Raw genomic sequence first — 20,070 nt, 5'->3', positions numbered from 1 at the left:
AAAAAAGTCAAAGTCTATTCCAAGCAAAAAGTGTCCTCCGTGATAAGCCTGTGCAAACTTCACAGGCTAATCTGGAACGATACTTTATGCACACGCATTAAGCCCACTTTGCCATGGCTGATTAACTTACTCAATTCTTGAAGCTCCTGATTCTTCTTCTGTTCCAGTTCATTGGTCAGGTCGGCCTGTTTGCGCGACCATTTATCATCCGTCTCACGATGCAGGGACGACTTGTACGAGTCAAAAGCCCCCTGTAGAAACTCTATCTCTTTCTTCATGCGTGCTGAAATGTGAATAAATAAAAAAAGGTGTTTTATGCGAATTTTGCACAAGACGTCTAAAACAGCCAAACAAAAACTGATAATGATTATCATGCATTGATGAATATCTACATTTTAAATTTTTATGCCCCCAGTAGGGTGGCATATAGCAGTTGAACTGTCCGTCAGTCAGTATGTCAGTCTGTCCTTCCGACCGAAAACTTTTATGGTCATAACTTTTTCAATATTTAACATAGCAACTTGATATTTGGCATGCATGTGCATCTCATGGATCTGCACATTTTGAATGGTAAAAGGTGAAGGTCAAGGTCATCCTTCAGGGTCAAATATCTAATATATGGCGTCTGTCTGTCTGTCCGAAAACTTTAAAATTGGCCATAACTTTTTCACTATTGAAGATAGCAACTTGATATTTGGCATGCAAGTGTATCTCGTGAAGCTGCACATTTTGAGTGGTGAAAGGTCAAGGTCAAGGTCATCCTTCAAGGTCAAAGGTCAAATATATGGCTTCAAAGCGGCGCAATAGGGGGCATTGTGGTTCTGACAAACACATCTCTTGTTGTTCATATATACGATTCACCATAATATATGACAAGTACAGGCAACTTTTGTCTGCTTCCAATTTGCGTGTTATGCACAAAAATTGGTTACATACAATAAGAAGGGAGGGGGGGGAGGGGGGGGGGGGGGTTAAGGAATATTGAATATTTGAAACTTTCTGTATTAGATCATTTCTCCATTCAATCTCTTACTTACTTCTGTTAGAGCTGCACATTTTGAGTGGTGAAAGGTCAAGGTCATCCTTCAAGGTCAAAGGTCAAATATATGGCTTCAAAGCGGCGCAATAGGGGGCATTGTGGTTCTGACAAACACATCTCTTGTTGTTCATATATACGATTCACCATAATATATGACAAGTACAGGCAACTTTTGTCTGCTTCCAATTTGCGTGTTATGCACAAAAATTGGTTACATACAATAAGAAGGGAGGGGGGGGAGGGGGGGGGGGGGGTTAAGGAATATTGAATATTTGAAACTTTCTGTATTAGATCAAATAATCTTTTGATGAACATGACATAACATACTCAAATATCATGTGTTTGAACAAAAGTCATAGTGTATCATGCAAGAAAGAACACCAAAAAGCTCTGACATACACACAAGTCATGCAACATATGAAAATAAAGATGTCCGTTTAATATAGACTTTGATTTTTTAACCATACTTATGGTGGCATATTTCTTAAGTCTTGTTGGATATTAAACCTTGGAGAAACAACATTTTGCTAATTTCCGTGAAAAAAAGTATTAGTTAATTTAGACAGGAATATGTAACTGTACTTTAAATAAAAAAAGCAAATATTAATTTGTAAGTTCAAGGGGATTATCCAATCAAATTTATAAGAAGGGCATGAGGGAAAACAATCCTTACTTATCTGCCCCTCAGCTGTGGCTTTGTAGCTGTTGTAATCAGTGGTCATCTGTGACTTCACTTTATCCAGCTCTTCTTTCCATTCTCTCTCCTTTTCCCTGCAATAGCAGTTTTTAAAAGCATATTATGGTCTAATGCAATAATTATTTCATATACTGTGAACCATTCATTTTATTTATTGAGCTTGTATGTTTCTTGTTAGTTAATAAGACTTAAATGATTTCTTGCGCAATGTTTATAAACCATTTTATAAAACGACACAGGTTACAGATTATTTAGAAGTTAATACCATCGTTGCTTGAGGGCCAGAAGTGATGATCGGCCCATAGAGTGAATAATCAACCCAAAGGCCGTAGGCCTGAGGGCGATTATTCACTCCAGGGTCGATTATTATGAACGCGTTGGCCGTAACATCACTGCTTTAGCTCTGGAGGGGATTATCAATTATCAACATTTGGCCCTGCAGGGCCAAATGTTGATAATCACCATTCTTTGACCGATAATCACATGCATTCGAGTAAATTTTGTAACATAAGTATTAATATATATTATCCCCATTAATATAAACATTGCACCCACAAATATTTAAAATCATAAAAGCTGTGCATTAAGAAGACATTCATTTGATGTTGACAGCATATTTCAACCAAGATATCCTGTGCTTGGCCAGGTAAAGAGTACGCAGAGCATATGAAACAAAATATCTTCATAAAGGTTGTCCTACAATGAAAAACATTAAGTATTCTGTTTATTTCAATAAAAACCAAAGATTATTTGATAAGTTTATTAGACTATTTTTGTAGCAGCCATAAAAGTCACCTACAAAAATATAATCTAAAATGTCTTAAGATGATCATACAATTCTGCTTAAATATGTGTAAGATTTCTGTTTTTGTTTGTGGCTTTTTTTTGCTGTTTTGACAGTATTTCAGTCATAGTATTATGATGATCAGCCAATTGTATAAATCTGGATAAATTTTATCCAGTGGGTACTTTTGGTTATCTTCAATTTTAGTATATCTTTTTTGGTTGGCAATTGTATACAAAACAGATATCCGACTAGGTGCACATTTTGGTTTAGTTTTGGACAAGATTTAGCCAAGGTATTTGACTTTGGTTATCTTCATCCAAATAAGGTTATCTTAAAGCATTGTTAAACTTATATCCATATTTATACAATTTGCCACTGTTGACTCGATCACACTTCAACATTATAATCTTGTTTTCCAATATAAACTGCATATACATGCAAGATAAGCTGCTAATAAAAATGAAATGGTGCTTTTAAAAAATAAATTTATTAAAGTTAATAAAATTATCAAATTATCCCACATTATCAGATTCAACTTGTTTACGTACGCAACAGCGTTTCTTTTAGAATTCTCCATTTCTTCCATCTTGTCCTTCAGAAATTCTTCTCCCTGAAACATTGAAACAAATATTGGCTTGAAAAGTATACAATTAATATCATGAAAAAATTTCTCCTAACACTAATCCCATTTAAACAGTTAACCATGCAATTATTTGGCGTAACTTTAAACATAAATTGTGTTTGTGCATTTTGACAGAAATGGTTTAGATGTTTCAACCAGATAATATTCTGTCCACTATCGTTTACTATAAATTTATAATAGTATACCCGCAGAATCATGTTTGGTCTGTAATGGATGGTCAAACAATCAGTTTGGTCTGTGAACTGTCAAGTCATACCTTCCATTAATAAGGAAAGTTATACCTTTTGTTTGCTCTGTTAATTGTCAAGGTCATATGTTTGCATCATTGTCAAGGTTATAATTTCTGTTTGGCCAGTTAATTGACAATGTTCTACCTTCTAATTGGTATGTTTATTATTAAGGTCATAATTTGGTTGTTCAGGACTTTCTCATAGGTTTGTGATAAGTCAAGGTTATCACTTCTATTTGGTCTTTAGATTTTCAAGGCCATTCCTTCGGTTTGAGCTGTTAATTTTCCTATCTTCTGTTTGGTCTGTTTATTTTCATGGTCAAACCTGCGATTGTCTTTGTGAAATGTCAAGGTCAAACCATCTGTTGGGTCCGTTATTGTCAAAGTTAAAGCTTCTGTTTTGTCTGTTAATTGTCAAAGTCCAATGTTATGTTTGGTATGCTAAAGGTCAAGGTCATATCATCTGTTTGGTCTGTTAATTGTCTAGGTCATATCATCTGTTTGGTCTGTTAATTGTCTAGGTCATATCATCTGTTTGGTCTGTTAGTTGTCAAAGTCCAACCTTATGTTTGGTCTGTAAATTTGCAAGGTAATATTGTCTGTTTGATCTGTTAATTGTCAAGGTCATAACTATGTTTGCTCCGTTAATTGTCAAAGTCCAACCTTATGTTTGGTATGTTAAATGTCAAGGTCATATCCTGTTTTGGTCAGTTAATTGTCAGGGCCATAACTTCTGTTTGGTCTGTTAATTGTCAGGGCCATAACTTCTGTTTGGTCTGTCAATTGTCAGGGCCATAATTTCTGTTTGGTCTGTTAATTGTCAGGGCCATAACTTCTGTTTGGTCTGTTAATTGTCCAGGTCATACTTATTTTTGCTCCGTTAATTGTCAAGGTCTAACCTTCTGTTTGGTCTGTTTATGATTGAGTCTCTCTTCCTCCAGAAACAAGGTCAGATCTGATATCCTCTCCTGCAGCTGGGAAATCAGGTTATCCCTGGAAACACAAATAGAATAGATAATCATCGGAAACACGTGTTTCATATGGTAGGTTAAAATAGATTGGGCACACATAATTTTTAAGTATAGTTTATGACTGGAAACCAGAATGAAAGATTCACTTGAAACTTGCAAGTGGTATGTTTAATATCACGTGAATCACATGTGTAGCATGGATATTAACCCATAAACCTTGGAAGCACAAGGGCAGCAGGTGACATGGATGGCAAAATCTTAAAACTCTATAAATATAAATTGCCCATTGAAACTAAATATAAAATCATTTAATGGTGGGTAAAATCCAGTTGTCTCTATGTACTATATAAGGTAATAAACAGGGACTCTTAAGTGTCTTCCTTACCCCCCGTTCACACATAGATGCCGCTTCTACTACGATCTAAGTGTGGCCGAAAACGTGGCCGATCATGACAAATCGCAGAAACGTAGTGGAGTCTTCATAAGCGCAGTATGATCGCGGTAGAGTTTTCATGATCGGAGAGCTCTACGCTCTCGCCACGATTATTTTGAACATGCTCAAAACAAGCGTAACGGGATCGTGGCCAACAAGAAGCGGTGTAAAGTCGTAAAAAGAGCATAGTAGTAGCGCCGTAATCGTACAGGAAGCATCGTGGAGAGATCTTCATGATCATAGTAAAAGCGCATTACAAGCTCTGAGTAGCGTCATAGTATGATCTTGAATGTCGCGGAAGTAAACGCAGTAAGCGTTTGACGTAGGGGCATCGTAGACCGGTCGAAATGAAGACCATAATTTTTCAACTTGCAGTTGCTGGATTAAGACTCCAATCGGCCTCGATCCTTTTTTTCAGATTGTGGCTTGATCGGGATGATCGTCGTAAAGTCACAGCTATGTGTGAATGGGGGGTTACCCTTAGGCTTTCTATGCAATCAACCTCCAATAAACAGCCTTAAACTTCCATGAAGGGCTCATATAAACGTAATCCTTTGTGAAACAAAAGTGTCTTTGAGTTACACTGGAGCCCTGTTTATCATGAATGATACTCTGGGTAACATTCTTATCTTGAAAAAAAAATGCATAAGTTTTATACAGTTTGTTTAAAAAACCCATTACCTCTTATATACGATACGTGTTTGTAGTCCCTTGGAAAGTTAATTTAATTATGACCTTTCTTGCTAGATTTAAGTTTTAAAGGATTACTTTCCAACCCTTAGACACTCATGAGCAGCAAACAGCATAAAACCTGAACGGACAGCAAGTTCTTTGCAGACTGTTCTGGTTGTATGCTGTTTGCACATATAGCCATATTCAGTTACCTCTGAGTGGAAAAGGGTTGTAATAAGACTAGTGACCTGAAAATCGATAAGGGTTATCTGCCAGTCATGATCAATGTACCTATGAAGTTTCATGATCCTAGGCCTAATTATTCTTGAGTTATCATCAGGAAACCATTTTACTGTTTCGAGTCACTGTGACCTTGACCTTTGACCTATTTACCTGAAAATTTATAGGGGTCATCTACCAGTCATGATCAATGTACCTATGAAGTTTCATGATCCTAGGCGTAAGCATTCTTGAGTTATCATCCGGAAACCATTTTACTATTTCGAGTCACTGACCTTGATCTTTGACCTTGTGACCTGAAAATCAATAGGGGTCATTTTCCAGTCATGATCAATGTACCTATGAAGTTTCATCATCCTAGGCCAAAGCATTCTTGAGTTATCATCCGGAAACCATTTTACTATTTCGAGTCACTGTGACCTCGACTTTTGACCTAGTGACCTGAAAATTAATAGAGGTCATGTGCCAGTCATGATCAATATACCTATGAAGTTTAATGATCCTAGGCCTAAGCGTTCTTGAGTTATCATCCTGAAACCATCTGGTGGACGGACCGACCGACCCACCAACCGACCGACATGTGCAAAACAATATACCCCCTCTTCTTCGAAGGGGGGCATAATAATATAATAGTCAACATACCTTTCATGGTCACCTTTTTTGCTCCTGAAATATGAAGTAAAAACATTAAATCAATAATGTAATTGAATGATGAAGAACATAAAATAAAGATTTTTAAAACCCATATTGTAAATTAAAGAAAAAATAAGATGACTAAATAATTGATAAATCTGCAAGGTGACATACACCGATGAAAAGAAATGAGATGGGTTCACGATATTTGTTCATTTCACACAAAGAATAACAATTCACTAAAGGCTATCACTCTTTTGTTTTTGAATAAAATAGCATGCAGCAATCAGTGCTGAATATCTTGTAAAGTTGAAACAAGAATTATCAGTATAATATAAAATACTAAACTTATGAAGTTAAAATTACAAGTTTAGGAATTCACACCTACCAATTGTTTAATATCAATTCTATCAAACAATGGTTAAATTATTTGCAGTATTTAGTCATTTAAGTTAACCATGACAATTGGAACTTGAACTTTACATGTACATTACGATTGAAAAGCAATACTATATTAACCAGAGCTTTATTAAAGACAAAATAGCAATCCCTCTACGGGGTTCATTATTTATGTAACTATATCAACCACAATTAAGGTAGGACAATAAGACTGAAATAACATTCGTATTCCCCCCATATGTCCCTTTATGCACAAACAGAGTTTCGTGGGCCTTGATTTCAGTGCTTGTTGAGGCTTCTTAGTCTCTGGATTTTATTTTTTATTATTTATGTAACAAGAGAAACCACTATTTGTGTCTTGTAAGCAGCTGAAAAAACATATTCTCCATGACAGACCATCTACATGTATCCACATATTGACTTTTATTAACCAAGCTGTAGTACTATTTGAGTTGTTGCAGAATCCAGATTTTAAGTTTTACTTATTTCTGTAACCATAGTAACCGCAATTTTTTTCTTGAAGGAATACTGAAATGACATGCATATAAATTCCCCATGTGGCACTCGATTTACAGAGTTTCATCAACATAACTTAACACTTTACCACTTCCATATGTATTTTCACGCATTTGTAGTCCCTTAGAAAGTTACATTTAATTTACGATCTTTCTAACTTTATTCAAGTTTTAGAGGCTTTATTTCTAACCCTTAGATACTGATGAGCAGCAAACAGCATAAAACCTGAACAGACCGTGAGTTACTCACAGGCTGATCTGGTTTCAAAGTTTGATTCTGCATGAGTGGGAAAGGGTTAAGTACTTTTTGCACTTGTGCATGATTTACATTTTGACAGATGAATGCATACATGCATGGACAGAACAAGCCTACCAGTTCTATATAAATATGCCTTTTGGTGAGGGATCATAAAATACTTGTTTCAACATACATTATTTTATCATATGTTAAAACAAGGGACAAAATTGTCACAAAACCAGGTTTTCATTGTGAAAAAAAAATCTGATAAAGGGAGAAAACTCAAACTGAACTTTTGAAATGAACAAACAAAATTAACCCCCTTTGTAAGTTTGTTTTTTAAAAAAATCTATTTTTAGTCGTGGCGACCTTGACATTGGAGATATTGACGTGATTCTTTTGTGCGACACACCTTCCCATGATGGTGAACAAATGTGCCAAATGATTTTAAAATTTCACAATGAATGACATAGTTATGGCCAGGACAAGCTCATTTATGGCCATTTTTGACCTTTGAACTCAAAGTGTGACCTTGACCTTGGAGATATCGACGTAATTATTTCGCGCCACACCTGTCCAATGATGGTGAACAAATGTGCCAAATGATTTTAAAATCTGACAATGAACGACATAGTTATGGCCCCAACAAGCTTGTTCCGCCCGCCCGCCAGCCAGCCCGCCAGCCCGCCAGCCAGCCCGCCCGCATTCGCCAATCTAATAACCAGTTTTTTCCTTCGGAAAACCTGGTTAAAAAAGTCTGATAAAGTCTACAAAATCTGTATAACACATAAAAACCCATTCATGATTATTGTTCAAAGGTACAACAAATTTACAATTAATAAATTCTGGTAAATACACACAATTTATACATGCAGTTAAACACTTATATTATTATAATTGAGGTACAAAGATATTTTTCAATTTAAAAAATAGCATTTTTTTATCAGAGAATGTTGCCAGAAAACTGGGCAAACAGAACCTTGCTGTACATAAACTTAAAAATGTGTTGACCTATTGCCATTATACAAGAAAATCCTCATTCGGAAAATTTTGAATTAGGGCAACTTGACAACCTCCCAATTTGATACATCTATTCCATGTTGGAAGGTGTTAAAGATACTGGTTATGGTATTTCAAAATCACACAAGACTATATTACCTATATTACCTATATATTAACATACATTAAACATCACATACACAACAACACAGTGCTTTCTCGTGTTTTTGTAAGTGCTCTGGAATTATACTTGAAATATTTATCAGGCAAGACTATAATTTTTCAGGTTTTTTTATTTCAAAGCCGTGATTTTTTTGCTTAATATTTTACAGCCCATGCATTTTCGAGCATAAATAACATTATTCCAGCTGTTTATAGGTTCAGGTTTAACTACATTTTTAAATTTATATTATTTAGTTCTACAGAATTATATCCATGTATCTCAAACTCAATAAACCAATTTTTTAGTTTATTGGAAAAGTTTGGCTTTTTTTGCGAGAAACTTGAAGTATAAATAACACGAGAAAAAAGCACGAAATTACCACTTTTCATGGATGGATTTGATTGTCACATAAGGTGCTTCCAGTAACCTCTGTTCTCTGATGGTGTAGATTACGTACTTTTTCAGACCAAGTCATGTTTAATGCAATACACATATAAAAGTTTATGCGATTTTTCTACAACATATGCCACTGAAACATGGTGCACTATGATGTACTATGAAATTCCAAAAACCTTCCTGACAATTAGCACTGTGAAGAAATTGTAATGTTAACTTTCTTGTTTTTTAATAATTAAATATTTACTGTTCATAATGTAAATTTAGACTTTTCTCCATAGCCATGTAAAAAATAATAAAATTCAAAGAAATACCATTGTCAGATTTATATATATATATATTTGTTGCCATAGCAACCAGAATTTTTGACGTAGGAACAAAATGAAATGACATGCATAATCTCCATATTGCCATCTATCAATGTTTCAAATTTCATGAAAAAATATGAAAACTTTTAAAGTTATCGCAGGATCCTGAAAAGTGTGATAGACTGACACACAGAGCGCAAACCATAAGTTCCCTCCGGTTTCACCGGTAGTGGACAATAAAACCATAATCAGGTATAGAAAAAAGTGGTTGCCTGTTCGCAGAAGGCGAGTAGATTAAGATCCAGATAGGTTATGATTTCAAAATTTGGACGTGCATCCCCGCAATTCGCTTTTTAAACGAAAAGCTTGAAACAGCTAGTTTTCAAGCAGTTAGTCTGATTCAGACTTATTATAGTGCACAATGAATTGCTTCATGACAGACCATTTTGTAATATTGTCTGATTTGGATTTGTGAAAAGTTACTATTTAATTAAAATTAACAGATAATTACGAGTTGTACTTGTTTCTGGGGTTCTTACTCTTTGGTCATACTACAAAAGTACTAGAGATATATTTCTGCAGCCAATTGAATAAATCTGGGTTCCGAAATAACTTTTCGGACACTCTAAATTAGTGGGCACACAGGTTTTTGTCTTTCGTTAATGGCATTTTATTTTACAGCACTATTTAACCAGATTTGGTCCTGTTTTCACCTATCTTGTGACACTTTGATCATGTTTTTTTTTTAACCGGATTATGGTCATAAAACCTGGCAGATGCATGCCTGAGGGCAATTGACCATAACATTTGCGTAATTGGGTAAATGACCATTTCTACCGGTAGAAAACACTCGATTCACAAAACAGCATTTGAAATGAAATCATCCTATTAAATAGCAGTATTTTTAATGCTTGCACTTTTTTTCTGTATCATTTCAGGCAAAAGTTAGCAAAGTCGTGATGTTGTTTTTATACTGTAGTAGAGAAAGAAGATTAATTTTAAATACAACTATTGAACACTTCTTATTGAATTTAAAATTATCGGACACCTGTTATCTTTAATATTTTCCTTATTTAAATTTTTGAACACGAAAAAAATTCTTAATTTTAAGTGTCCCAAAACTTAAAGAGTGATTATGGTAACTCTTGGTTATCTTCAATTTTCGGATATCTATTTTTGTTTGCAATTGTTTAAAAGAAATAGTTTGCCAAGCAAGTGCACATTTTTGCCAAGTTTTGGATACGATTTAGCCAAGGTAGATCTATTTGACTCCGGTTATATTTAAACTGAATACAGGTGATCTTTTAGATTGGCTAAAGTTATCCAGATTTATACAATTGGCTGCTGGGTGTTTAACATTCTGAATACAGGTTTTATCCCTCATAACAATGTCTTCATAGAATGTTGGGAGTACTATGAAGTGTCAGTTGACTGTATTTTGTAAGCTATGTCGTGGTGTAGTGGGTATTTATCCAGACTTAAATCTTCAACCAGGGAGACCCATTCTCAGAATTGTTTTCCACTTCTACAATTAACATTCACTCTATCCAAAGAATGGACTTAAGGAAGTCCCACCAAACATTTACATATTTTTATTCATCTAAGCTCAAATAAATAGATTCAAATTAAGGGAGCGTTTAAAACCATACTTAGTCTCTTCATCTTGCACAGGCTCGAAGAATTCGTCTCTTAGCGTGACTGCGAACTTTGACTTGCTTTTGGAGAGGATGTACCCAGGACCAACAACGAATGGCACCAGTGGCGGCTGAAAAATACATGGGGCAGGTTTATATCTTTTCATCATCGCTGCAGTTGTCACATACTGCACATTTTTATAACTTATAAACACAACCATTAAGTGCTTTGACATAGTGAAATGGGTATTTATTTGGTCTATATATTTGATTGTAGCTAAAGCAGATTTCTAAATATTTGGTAAGCATATTCTGTCATTATCGGGTTAACAAAAGTTGTATGTTTTAGTTTATTTTACAGCCAGAAGTGATGCGTACTGTTCCTGCTTTAAATATATTGTGACGCCATATATCATTGCCCAATTTCAATACCTCGATCACTTCAAACTTTGATTCTTGCTTTATATTTGAGCTATGCTCTGTGAAAAAGGGGTTTAATGCCGCACAGGCTAATCAGGGACAACACTTTCCGCGTAACCTGGATTTTTGCTAAGAAGAGTCTTAGACTATCTGGAAACGAAATATATTGTAAAAGCGGAAAGTGTTGTCTGTGATTAGCCAGTGCAGACTGCATAGGCTAATATGGGAAGACACTTAAGGCACATGCATTAAACTCCCTTTTCACATAGCACTGCCCATTTTTTAAGTTCAATTATTTGCACTTTTATGCTAAAACTTCTGTTATAAATCAGACTTAGCGTTGCTCATCTAGGCACACTGAGGATCATACACCAGGTGGGTTGATTTGAGAGGATAGAACAGCGTGTTAATAATTGTAACCACATACAATCATCATGTACTGTGTACTTTTTTTTTTTTTTTTTTATTCAAACAAGACCTGCGTTTGTGAAACAGAATGCCCTCTACTGCACTTTGAAGCCGCACAGCAGCTATTTTAGAGAAATCGTCCAACTTTGCCAAAAATCAATGGACCGGAACAAAACTCATGTAGGCAGACTCACACATGCAAAAAATCAGCTCAATATATGAAAGAGTTTTGTAAAAGAACTCCAGAAAACCGTTATTATAGAGAAAATTTGTAAGCCGAAGGCCCATAACTTCACCAAACAATCAATTGTTTCGAACAAAATTCACACTTCATATGTAGGTAGACTCACATACCAAAAATCAGCTCAATATCTGAAAGTGGCGGATAAATAACCCGTGGATAACGTTTATTATAGAGAAGCCCATAACTTTGCAGAATATCAATGGACTGGAACAAAATTCTCACTTCATCTGTAGGTTATGTAGGTAGACTGACATACCTAAAATCAGCTCAATATCTGAAAGCGTTGCCTAAAAAAACTTCGTAAAGGGGAATGCCGGACAGACAGTCCAACTGCTATATGCCAGCCTACTTGGAGCATAAAAACATCTAACAAGAGGCCCATGAGGGCCTGAATCCCTCTACTGGCTGGAATCAATAGGGCTCAAGCCCTTGATAGTATGAACAATCTAAGTAAGTTTTTAAAAAACAGACCCAAAATGGGAAATTCATCACATAAACAAGAAGAAACATAAAATTTAAACTTCAAACGGCTCCTTTTCAACAATAAGTTGGACAAATTTTCTTCACTCTCAATGGGGTTCTGGCCCTTGATGATATAAAACATCCGTTGAAGTTTCAAAAGGATAGAACTTTATATGTAAACAAACAAGAAATGTGTTTGTCGGAAACAATATGTCCCCTTCTGCGCCGCTTTGATTTTTATTTATTTTTTACCTTTGACCTTGAAGGATGATCTTGACCTTGACCTTTTACCACTCAAAATGTGCAGCTCCATGAGATACACATGCATGCCAAATATGAAGTTGCTATCTTCAATATTGCAAAAGTTATGGCAAAATGTTAAAGATTTTCATTGTTTTCTCAAATTCAAGGGGAGATAATTCTGGACTTATAACTCCAATATTGCTCATTTTCAATAGGTTTTGACTCATCATTCAGATAAAGACACTGTGCAAGTCGGGAAATGATTGGATGAAAACTGTGGACTTTATTGCATAAACAAGTCTTATTTCACAATTTTCTCAAATTCAAGGGGAGATAATTCTGGACTTTTTACTCTGATGTAACCCATTTTCAATAGGGTTCGAGTCCTGATTAATATCAACACACTGAACAAGTTTGAAAAGAATCGGATGAATAATTCGGACTTTATCGGATAAACAAGAGAAAGTCTAACGCACACACACACAGACAGACAGACAGACAGATGTCAGACAGACAGACAGACACCGTGCCATCCCATAAGCTCTTCTGGCCTTTGGCCAGTAGAGCTAAAAATTGAATCCTAAATTTATGTCCACTTTGAAGTGAATGTAAACTAAATATATGCACCCAACAGTTCATATGAACTTAATATCAAACATATATATTTGTCATTGTATACCTATATTTTAAAGTGTACAAACAAAATACAATGTTACAAAACAGAAAAAAAACACTATGTAAAACATTTACCTCCACGACTTTCTTAGGGTGTTTTAGCATGTTCATTTTGTAGTCAAAAACAGTCCACAAGCACAGCTAGTCAGTTCCAAATTTCTTTTAAATTTTTTTTGTATTTTATCCACCTTTAAAATAGTATTTCTTTGAGCTTTTATTTTCTGTTTCAGTCTTTATTCTTTCAAAAATTTTAGAACAATTCAACTTACTTAAAATGCATTACAAACAAATTCATAGCTCAATCGTGAAATATTCATATTAAGTATAATATATTCTTAAATTATTATCTCTTCATTGAACAATTCATTATTTTATTAATTATTCCTCCATTCAGAGCATTAATTAAAACAGGCGTGTATATACTAGCATTCAAACACATCCAAAGACAAACACTTCTCAGTTTCAAGAACAAACACTGCTTACTGCAATTTCAAATAAAAGTAAAACCCTATTTCCTTTTCAAACAGGTAATTGCTATTAAATATATTTGAACTATCTCCAATTTCAAGATTGCAAATGTCTGCCAAAAGCGCTTGTGACAGACAATTACAAACAACATAAAACTCTCCTTTCTTAAACAAAAGACATAGTTGGGCTTTCAATAGCATGCATACATACTGTTTCAATCTGTTGAAAAGCAAGCCAATAGAGCAAGCCAATGCTTCTATTATTTCTGACAATAAAACAATTTAAATATTATCATGCACATGCCAAAAGTTTTATCCCTTGGATGGTTAAATCATATGGGAAAGTGAGAAAATAAAAACCAATTTTAAACCACTTTCTAAATAAAAGAATCAAATAAACACATAATTGATATTTTAAATGTTCAATTTTATTGTTTCAAATGAATATTGATTTTTCATAATTGAGTCTTTATTGGAACACATTTGTTAAATCGATTGGCTCTTGATTGTCAGTTGACACATTATAGAGACAGAATATACATTGTTAATAATAAAGATAATAATTCTTGATTCAGCTTGATTTTGGAGCTCTTTTTGGGGTAATTTCTACCTGATAGCCAACATGCAAATAAATATAAACATTATGCTATAATGCTAAGTAAAAATTATTATAGTTGGGTTATAATAAAAGCTTGAATTACAGTTGCCTGCAAAATGTAAATTAAATGTTCTGAAACATTTCATGAACAATTAATGGCCATTTTGGTCATTAATAAGCTCATGAACAATTGAATGAACAAGTATATGAATAGTTCATGAAACATAACACATATTTCATGAACAGGTTCATGAACAAAGTGGTCATTTTTGGTTTGCATGAACTGTTCATGGATCAGTTCATAAACTAGACTTGTCATGGTTGATAAATCTTGACCATATTGCAATACAGTAAAACTTCTTTTACTCAAAGCCGCACTGGGATGACTGAAATGCTTGAGTTATCAAGGGTCTCAATTTAATAAAATGTGGTAAATAAAACTTGTAGAGATAAATACTTATGCTATTCAAATATAATGAAAATATGTTTATAAATATAGCAAAAGTGCATTACAACTTCTTTCTGTGTATTTTTTTTCATATATAAACCATGGCAAATTTTCATGTAATAAAATGAATATGTACATCAATGTATATCAATGTATATCAATGCAACACATTGAATTAAATTCCTCTAGTTGACATGTGTTGAGAACAAATCCCGTTTTATGAATTTGCAGCTATCATGAGGAGCAAAGATATACCCCTGTAAGGCAGTCATTTAAAAGATGCACGTTATAGAGGGTTAATTTAAATATCGCAGAGGATTAGGGCCCAACACATTTTGCTCGAGTTATGGATGATTGAATTAAAGGTTGACATTTTTAAACGAAGTGTAAAGGTTTTTGCTGGGACTATGAGTCCTCAAGTTATTAAACATTTTGGATTATTGATGCTAGAGTTTAAGAAGTTAAACAGTAAATAAACTTTATTCCGAAAATTGTTTCACCTGATAAAGCCGCATAATGCAATACATAGAGCTGCTAAAATTGTGCAATCCAAACACCATACTGCAATATACTGCAACAACTTTCTGCCCTTTAAAGCAACTCAACTAACCTGAAAATTCTGGATGTTTTTCTAAATTTGCAAACAAAGCCAAGTTTCTTAATCACTGTGACAACATTCTATGTTATTGTACAGAATTTTTTCTTCTTTATTAAGTTCCCTTAAAAAGCGTTTTCTCAATAGAGGAAAAATGACAAAAATTAAGGAAGAAAAGTTACATTAAAAAGACCATTTTCTACAAGTATAGAATTGAAATGAGCACTGAAAAAGAGCTGTGTTTGTGAAACACAATGCCCCTACTGCACCGCTTAAAATGAAGCCGCACGGCAGCTATTTTAGAAACAAATGACCTTTGACGTCGAAATAAATGACCTTTGACCTTGAAGGATGACCTTGAACTTTCACCACTCAAAATGTGCAGCTCCATGAGATACACATGCCAAATACCAAGTTGCTACCTTCAATATTGCAAAAGTTATGACCAAGGTTAAAGTTTTGGGACAGACAGACACACACACACACATACAATGACAGAAAGGCCAAAAACAATACACCCTCGATCATTCGTTCGGGGGGTATAAAAATAATACTGCAGCAAAAAGGCACGTAAAAGAATATAAAGATGGGTTGGTGCAATTAAGTACCAAGCAATTTAAAAGAGCCATTATTCACAACACACATTTTCCCAATTTCAGAGTTTTGGCACTAATTTTTCCTTATTGGCGTGGTACTGGTGCTTTTCTCAATTGTCATAAAATTATTTTTCACATAAAAGGTTTAAAACACAATCAAATGCCTTCTGATAAAATATGTATGCTAAAATATATTGCGCCTATAAAAATTACAGTGTCTCATTTCTGGTGGTTTTAATCTTGATTGTGGGATGTAGCCATCAAGCTTATTTTTTGTCAATGCTTTTGCTCTTGCTTGAATTTCAATAAATGTTTTTGTACTTCAAATTTTATTTTGATTCTATAAACATTGTCTGGACACCATCCGTATGAAGCATTTGTGCATTTATCACAATTGCAATAAAAATATGTTGTAGGATATTTAATAAGAAGTGACCAGCTTATTGCTATCTGGTTAATGTGCATACATACATCAATCTTGGACTGCCAGGGCGGGGGCTTGGACTTCTTCATAGGCATGTGAGCCTCCAGGTTGTGGCGTCGCGTAGGCTCATGCTCCAGCTGTATCACACGGTCACAGCTGCACGTAGAGGAATGGTCAATCAATGCATGGTTTGTTCAAGCCTATTTAATTTGGCTTGATTGCATCAAAAGCCTAAGGTTTATTGAAATGCTCTTGAGCCAGATTCCTGGGTTGAACAAGGAATTGGTGTCTCTGTGGGAGATCTAAAGAACACTCCCACAAGTGGATTTGAACCTGTGACCTCCTTTTGTCCCTAGGAGGACACTATATCCTTTTCCCCACTGTAACCTTCATGCTTGACAAAAATCAATATCCAAGTTTATCCTTTTCCCCACTGTAACCTTCATGCTCGACAAAAATCAATATCCAAGTTTATCCTTTTCCACACTGTAACCTTCATGCTTGACAAAAATCAATATCCAAGATTATCCTTTTCCCAATGTAACCTTCGATGCTTGACAAAAATCAATATCCAAGTTTTCAGTGTTTATCCAATAGCATTAAAAGACAATCAAAGGTTTTAAAGAATTTGCTACATTAAAATTGCTTACAAGAGAGGTGACAGAAGTCACAAAAAAAATCTTTCGAAACTAGAGACACGGATTCACCCATGACACATCTTTGGGTACAATGAATCCACTTCAAATAAAACAGTGACAGGACAAAAGACACAGGGCTATAATCACACATGCACAGTTGCAACAGGTGACGTTATGGTCAATCAAAGTTATTTGGCATGCCACATTGTTCAAGAATAGAAATTATCACTCTCCCAGGTGAAACCTTTCACGAAAAGTAAATCCGATTTATCACTTAAGCCTCAATTTTTCATATTCAAAATGAGATATTTAAATTAACATAATCATAGAAGGATATTGATCCACATTTTCAGTAACCATGGTATCTAAGCTTACTCTCTGGTGATGCCAAGTATGGCCGCAGCTGTTTTTGGTCTGTGCATTCTTAATGGGACCCCGTTTCCGTTTTCTGTTGACGCTGTGCCGGGCTGGACATATGCCAGGTGCCCATATGATGTTGGCCGTGTAGCATTGGCAGGCGTTGACCTGACAAATAAAAGATTGAGGAATGTTACATAATAGTGTTAACAAATGGTAATGAAGGATGTTTTAAACAAAGCGATCTAAACAATTTAAAGCCAACATCAGCATGACATCCTCAAGAGAATTTAAACAAAAGCAGATATTTAACAATTTGATCCTAATTCTACAATAGTGTGTGTGTGTGTGTGTGTGTGTGCGTGTGTGTGCGTGTGTGTGTGTATGTGTCATGAATTCAAAGCAACTGCACCAGGATTTTAACCTTTATAGCTATGGCCAAATAAAAGCTTAGCAGAAAACTGTTGAGAAACAGGGTTCTGTGCAAGAAACAGGATATGAGCAATTTTTGAGGTGACCCTTTTTCTTTAAGTGCCTAATGTAAAGTGCATACAAATAGCGCAATGGACTTTGGTTTAACATAAAATGCAACTGACCATTGAGAAGGTTAGCGAAAAGCAAGTCTTGAGCTAACAACCTATTTGTTGTAAAGCCTGAGTTAATTTCCATATCAACCCATCTTCATATAAATGGATCTTGGCAAATGGAAATGAACAACAAATTGCCATTCCTGAACAAATTGTCATTTTTAAACATGTTCATGAACAAGTTCACAAACAAATTGATTAATTGTAACCATAAGACAGTATACTCTATTTCAAACAGATGTAAACCAGTTGTTTTAGTAAATATTTTGTTTTGCTTATTTGAAGTAAATAGCTTAAATTAAACAAAATAACAAGGGACAAAATTTTTTCACAAAACCAGGTTTTCAATTTAAAAAAAAAGTCTGATAAAGGGAGACAATTCAAAATGTGCATTGTAACCCCCCTTGTGTAAGATTCAATCTATTTTTACTTGTGGCAACCTTGATTTCAATTTGAAAAAAAAGACTGATAGAGGGAGACCAACTCAAAATGTGCATTGTTACTGATTGTTCAGTTACCCCCCTTGTTTCAAAATCAATCTATTTTTTGGTCGTGGCATCCTTGACCTTGGAGATATTGACTTACTTCTTTCAAACGACACACCGTCCAACGATGGTGAACAAATGTGCCAAATGATTTTAAAATCTCACAATGAATGACATAGTTATGGCCCGGACAAGCTCATTTATGGCCATTTTTGACCTTTGAACTCAAAGTGTGACCTTGACCTTGGAGAATCAACATAATTTTTTCGAGCGACACACCGTCTAATGATGGTAAACAAATAAACAAATGTGCCAAATGGTTTTAATATCTCACAATGAACGACAAAGTTATGGCTCGGACAAGCTTGTTCCGCCCGCCCACCCGCCCACCCATCGACATTCGCCAATCTTATAACCAGTTTTTTCCTTCGGTAAACCTGGTTAAAAATGATTATACCATATGAATAATAAAGGTAAAGCAAATAAATGATAAAGCAGTATTCAGACATAATGTCGATTTAATTGTGACCATGTTGTTCAATGAATAGCATTTACAATTTATTCCATCAACACATATATTCACTTAATAACATTACATTGACATTACTCAGCTTTAAGTTTAATGTAACATACTGACGATACACAAGTCCATCCTTTGTGAATATCCAACGAACCGTGGTCATGCTTAACAATTTGTCCAAGCAACAAAGTATCCGCTCATGCTGCCAATAATTCACTCATAAAGCATCAACAGATTTTGAATTTCCATAAACAAGGTATATGTTTTGGAACTCAAATACTTTGAATACAAATTTTCATCTTTTAGTTTTGCTTGTTTTGACACAAAAAAAATATCAAATTATTAATTCCATGCATGAATTTATGCCACTCATAATTAACTTAAAAAAACTCAGGTTATCCTTCATAAAAGCAATTTTGTTGATAGCACATTTTTAAAATTAAAAATTATTTTAAACCAGGCTTTTGAAAGATTTAAATGTAGTGGCATTTTTAATCCAAATTCTTCTTCAGTTGTGAGATTGATGTAAAATACTTGATGTAGATTTATGATCAATGTCATTCAATTACTCAACGACAGTCATAAAGCAGTTTTTTTAAAGATATATCTTCAATAGCAATAATTCCTGTATAAGGGTGCACATGGAAAAGCAAACATAACCTGAATAACTCTAAACTTAAATGCTTTTACATAAATGACAAACAGCAAATTAAGTTTTCAATGAATGATTGATTTTATAACAAATTATTCTATTTTAATCCAAAATTCCAATATATCAGGACTTCAGATCTAGTATGGCAAAGAGTTGTAATTATACATAAAGCCAAAGTATATTTACAGAGTTTATTAAATCACTTTCTACGATGTCACAAGTCTTATAAACATTGAAAAACCTCACCTTATTGTA

At 34.5% G+C, this 20,070-nt stretch overlaps 1 protein-coding gene across 6 annotated transcripts in view; it reads right to left on the bottom strand.

The window, feature by feature from the left end:
* Positions 1-20,070, bottom strand: part of LOC127848352 (myosin-3-like) — a 69,497-nt gene that overhangs the window by 12,910 nt on the left and 36,517 nt on the right. For 5 of the 6 annotated variants that reach the window (XM_052380772.1, XM_052380773.1, XM_052380775.1 and 2 more), the window contains 9 exons: positions 17,590-17,739; positions 16,624-16,732; positions 15,572-15,592; positions 11,012-11,127; positions 6,354-6,377; positions 4,295-4,388; positions 3,072-3,133; positions 1,713-1,810; positions 131-283 (listed from right to left, as the gene is read on the bottom strand). In XM_052380772.1, the coding sequence (XP_052236732.1) occupies positions 131-283; positions 1,713-1,810; positions 3,072-3,133; positions 4,295-4,388; positions 6,354-6,377; positions 11,012-11,127; positions 15,572-15,592; positions 16,624-16,732; positions 17,590-17,739 (827 nt within the window). The remainder of the gene's footprint in view (positions 1-130; positions 284-1,712; positions 1,811-3,071; positions 3,134-4,294; positions 4,389-6,353; positions 6,378-11,011; positions 11,128-15,571; positions 15,593-16,623; positions 16,733-17,589; positions 17,740-20,070) is intronic. The other variant, XM_052380774.1, reaches the window with a different exon arrangement.

This window comes from Dreissena polymorpha, chromosome 10 (assembly GCF_020536995.1).
Source record: "Dreissena polymorpha isolate Duluth1 chromosome 10, UMN_Dpol_1.0, whole genome shotgun sequence".
Lineage (NCBI taxonomy): Eukaryota > Metazoa > Mollusca > Bivalvia > Myida > Dreissenidae > Dreissena > Dreissena polymorpha.
The sequence above is the reverse complement of the archived record's forward strand: the minus strand, read 5'-3'. Positions and strand labels throughout refer to the sequence as shown.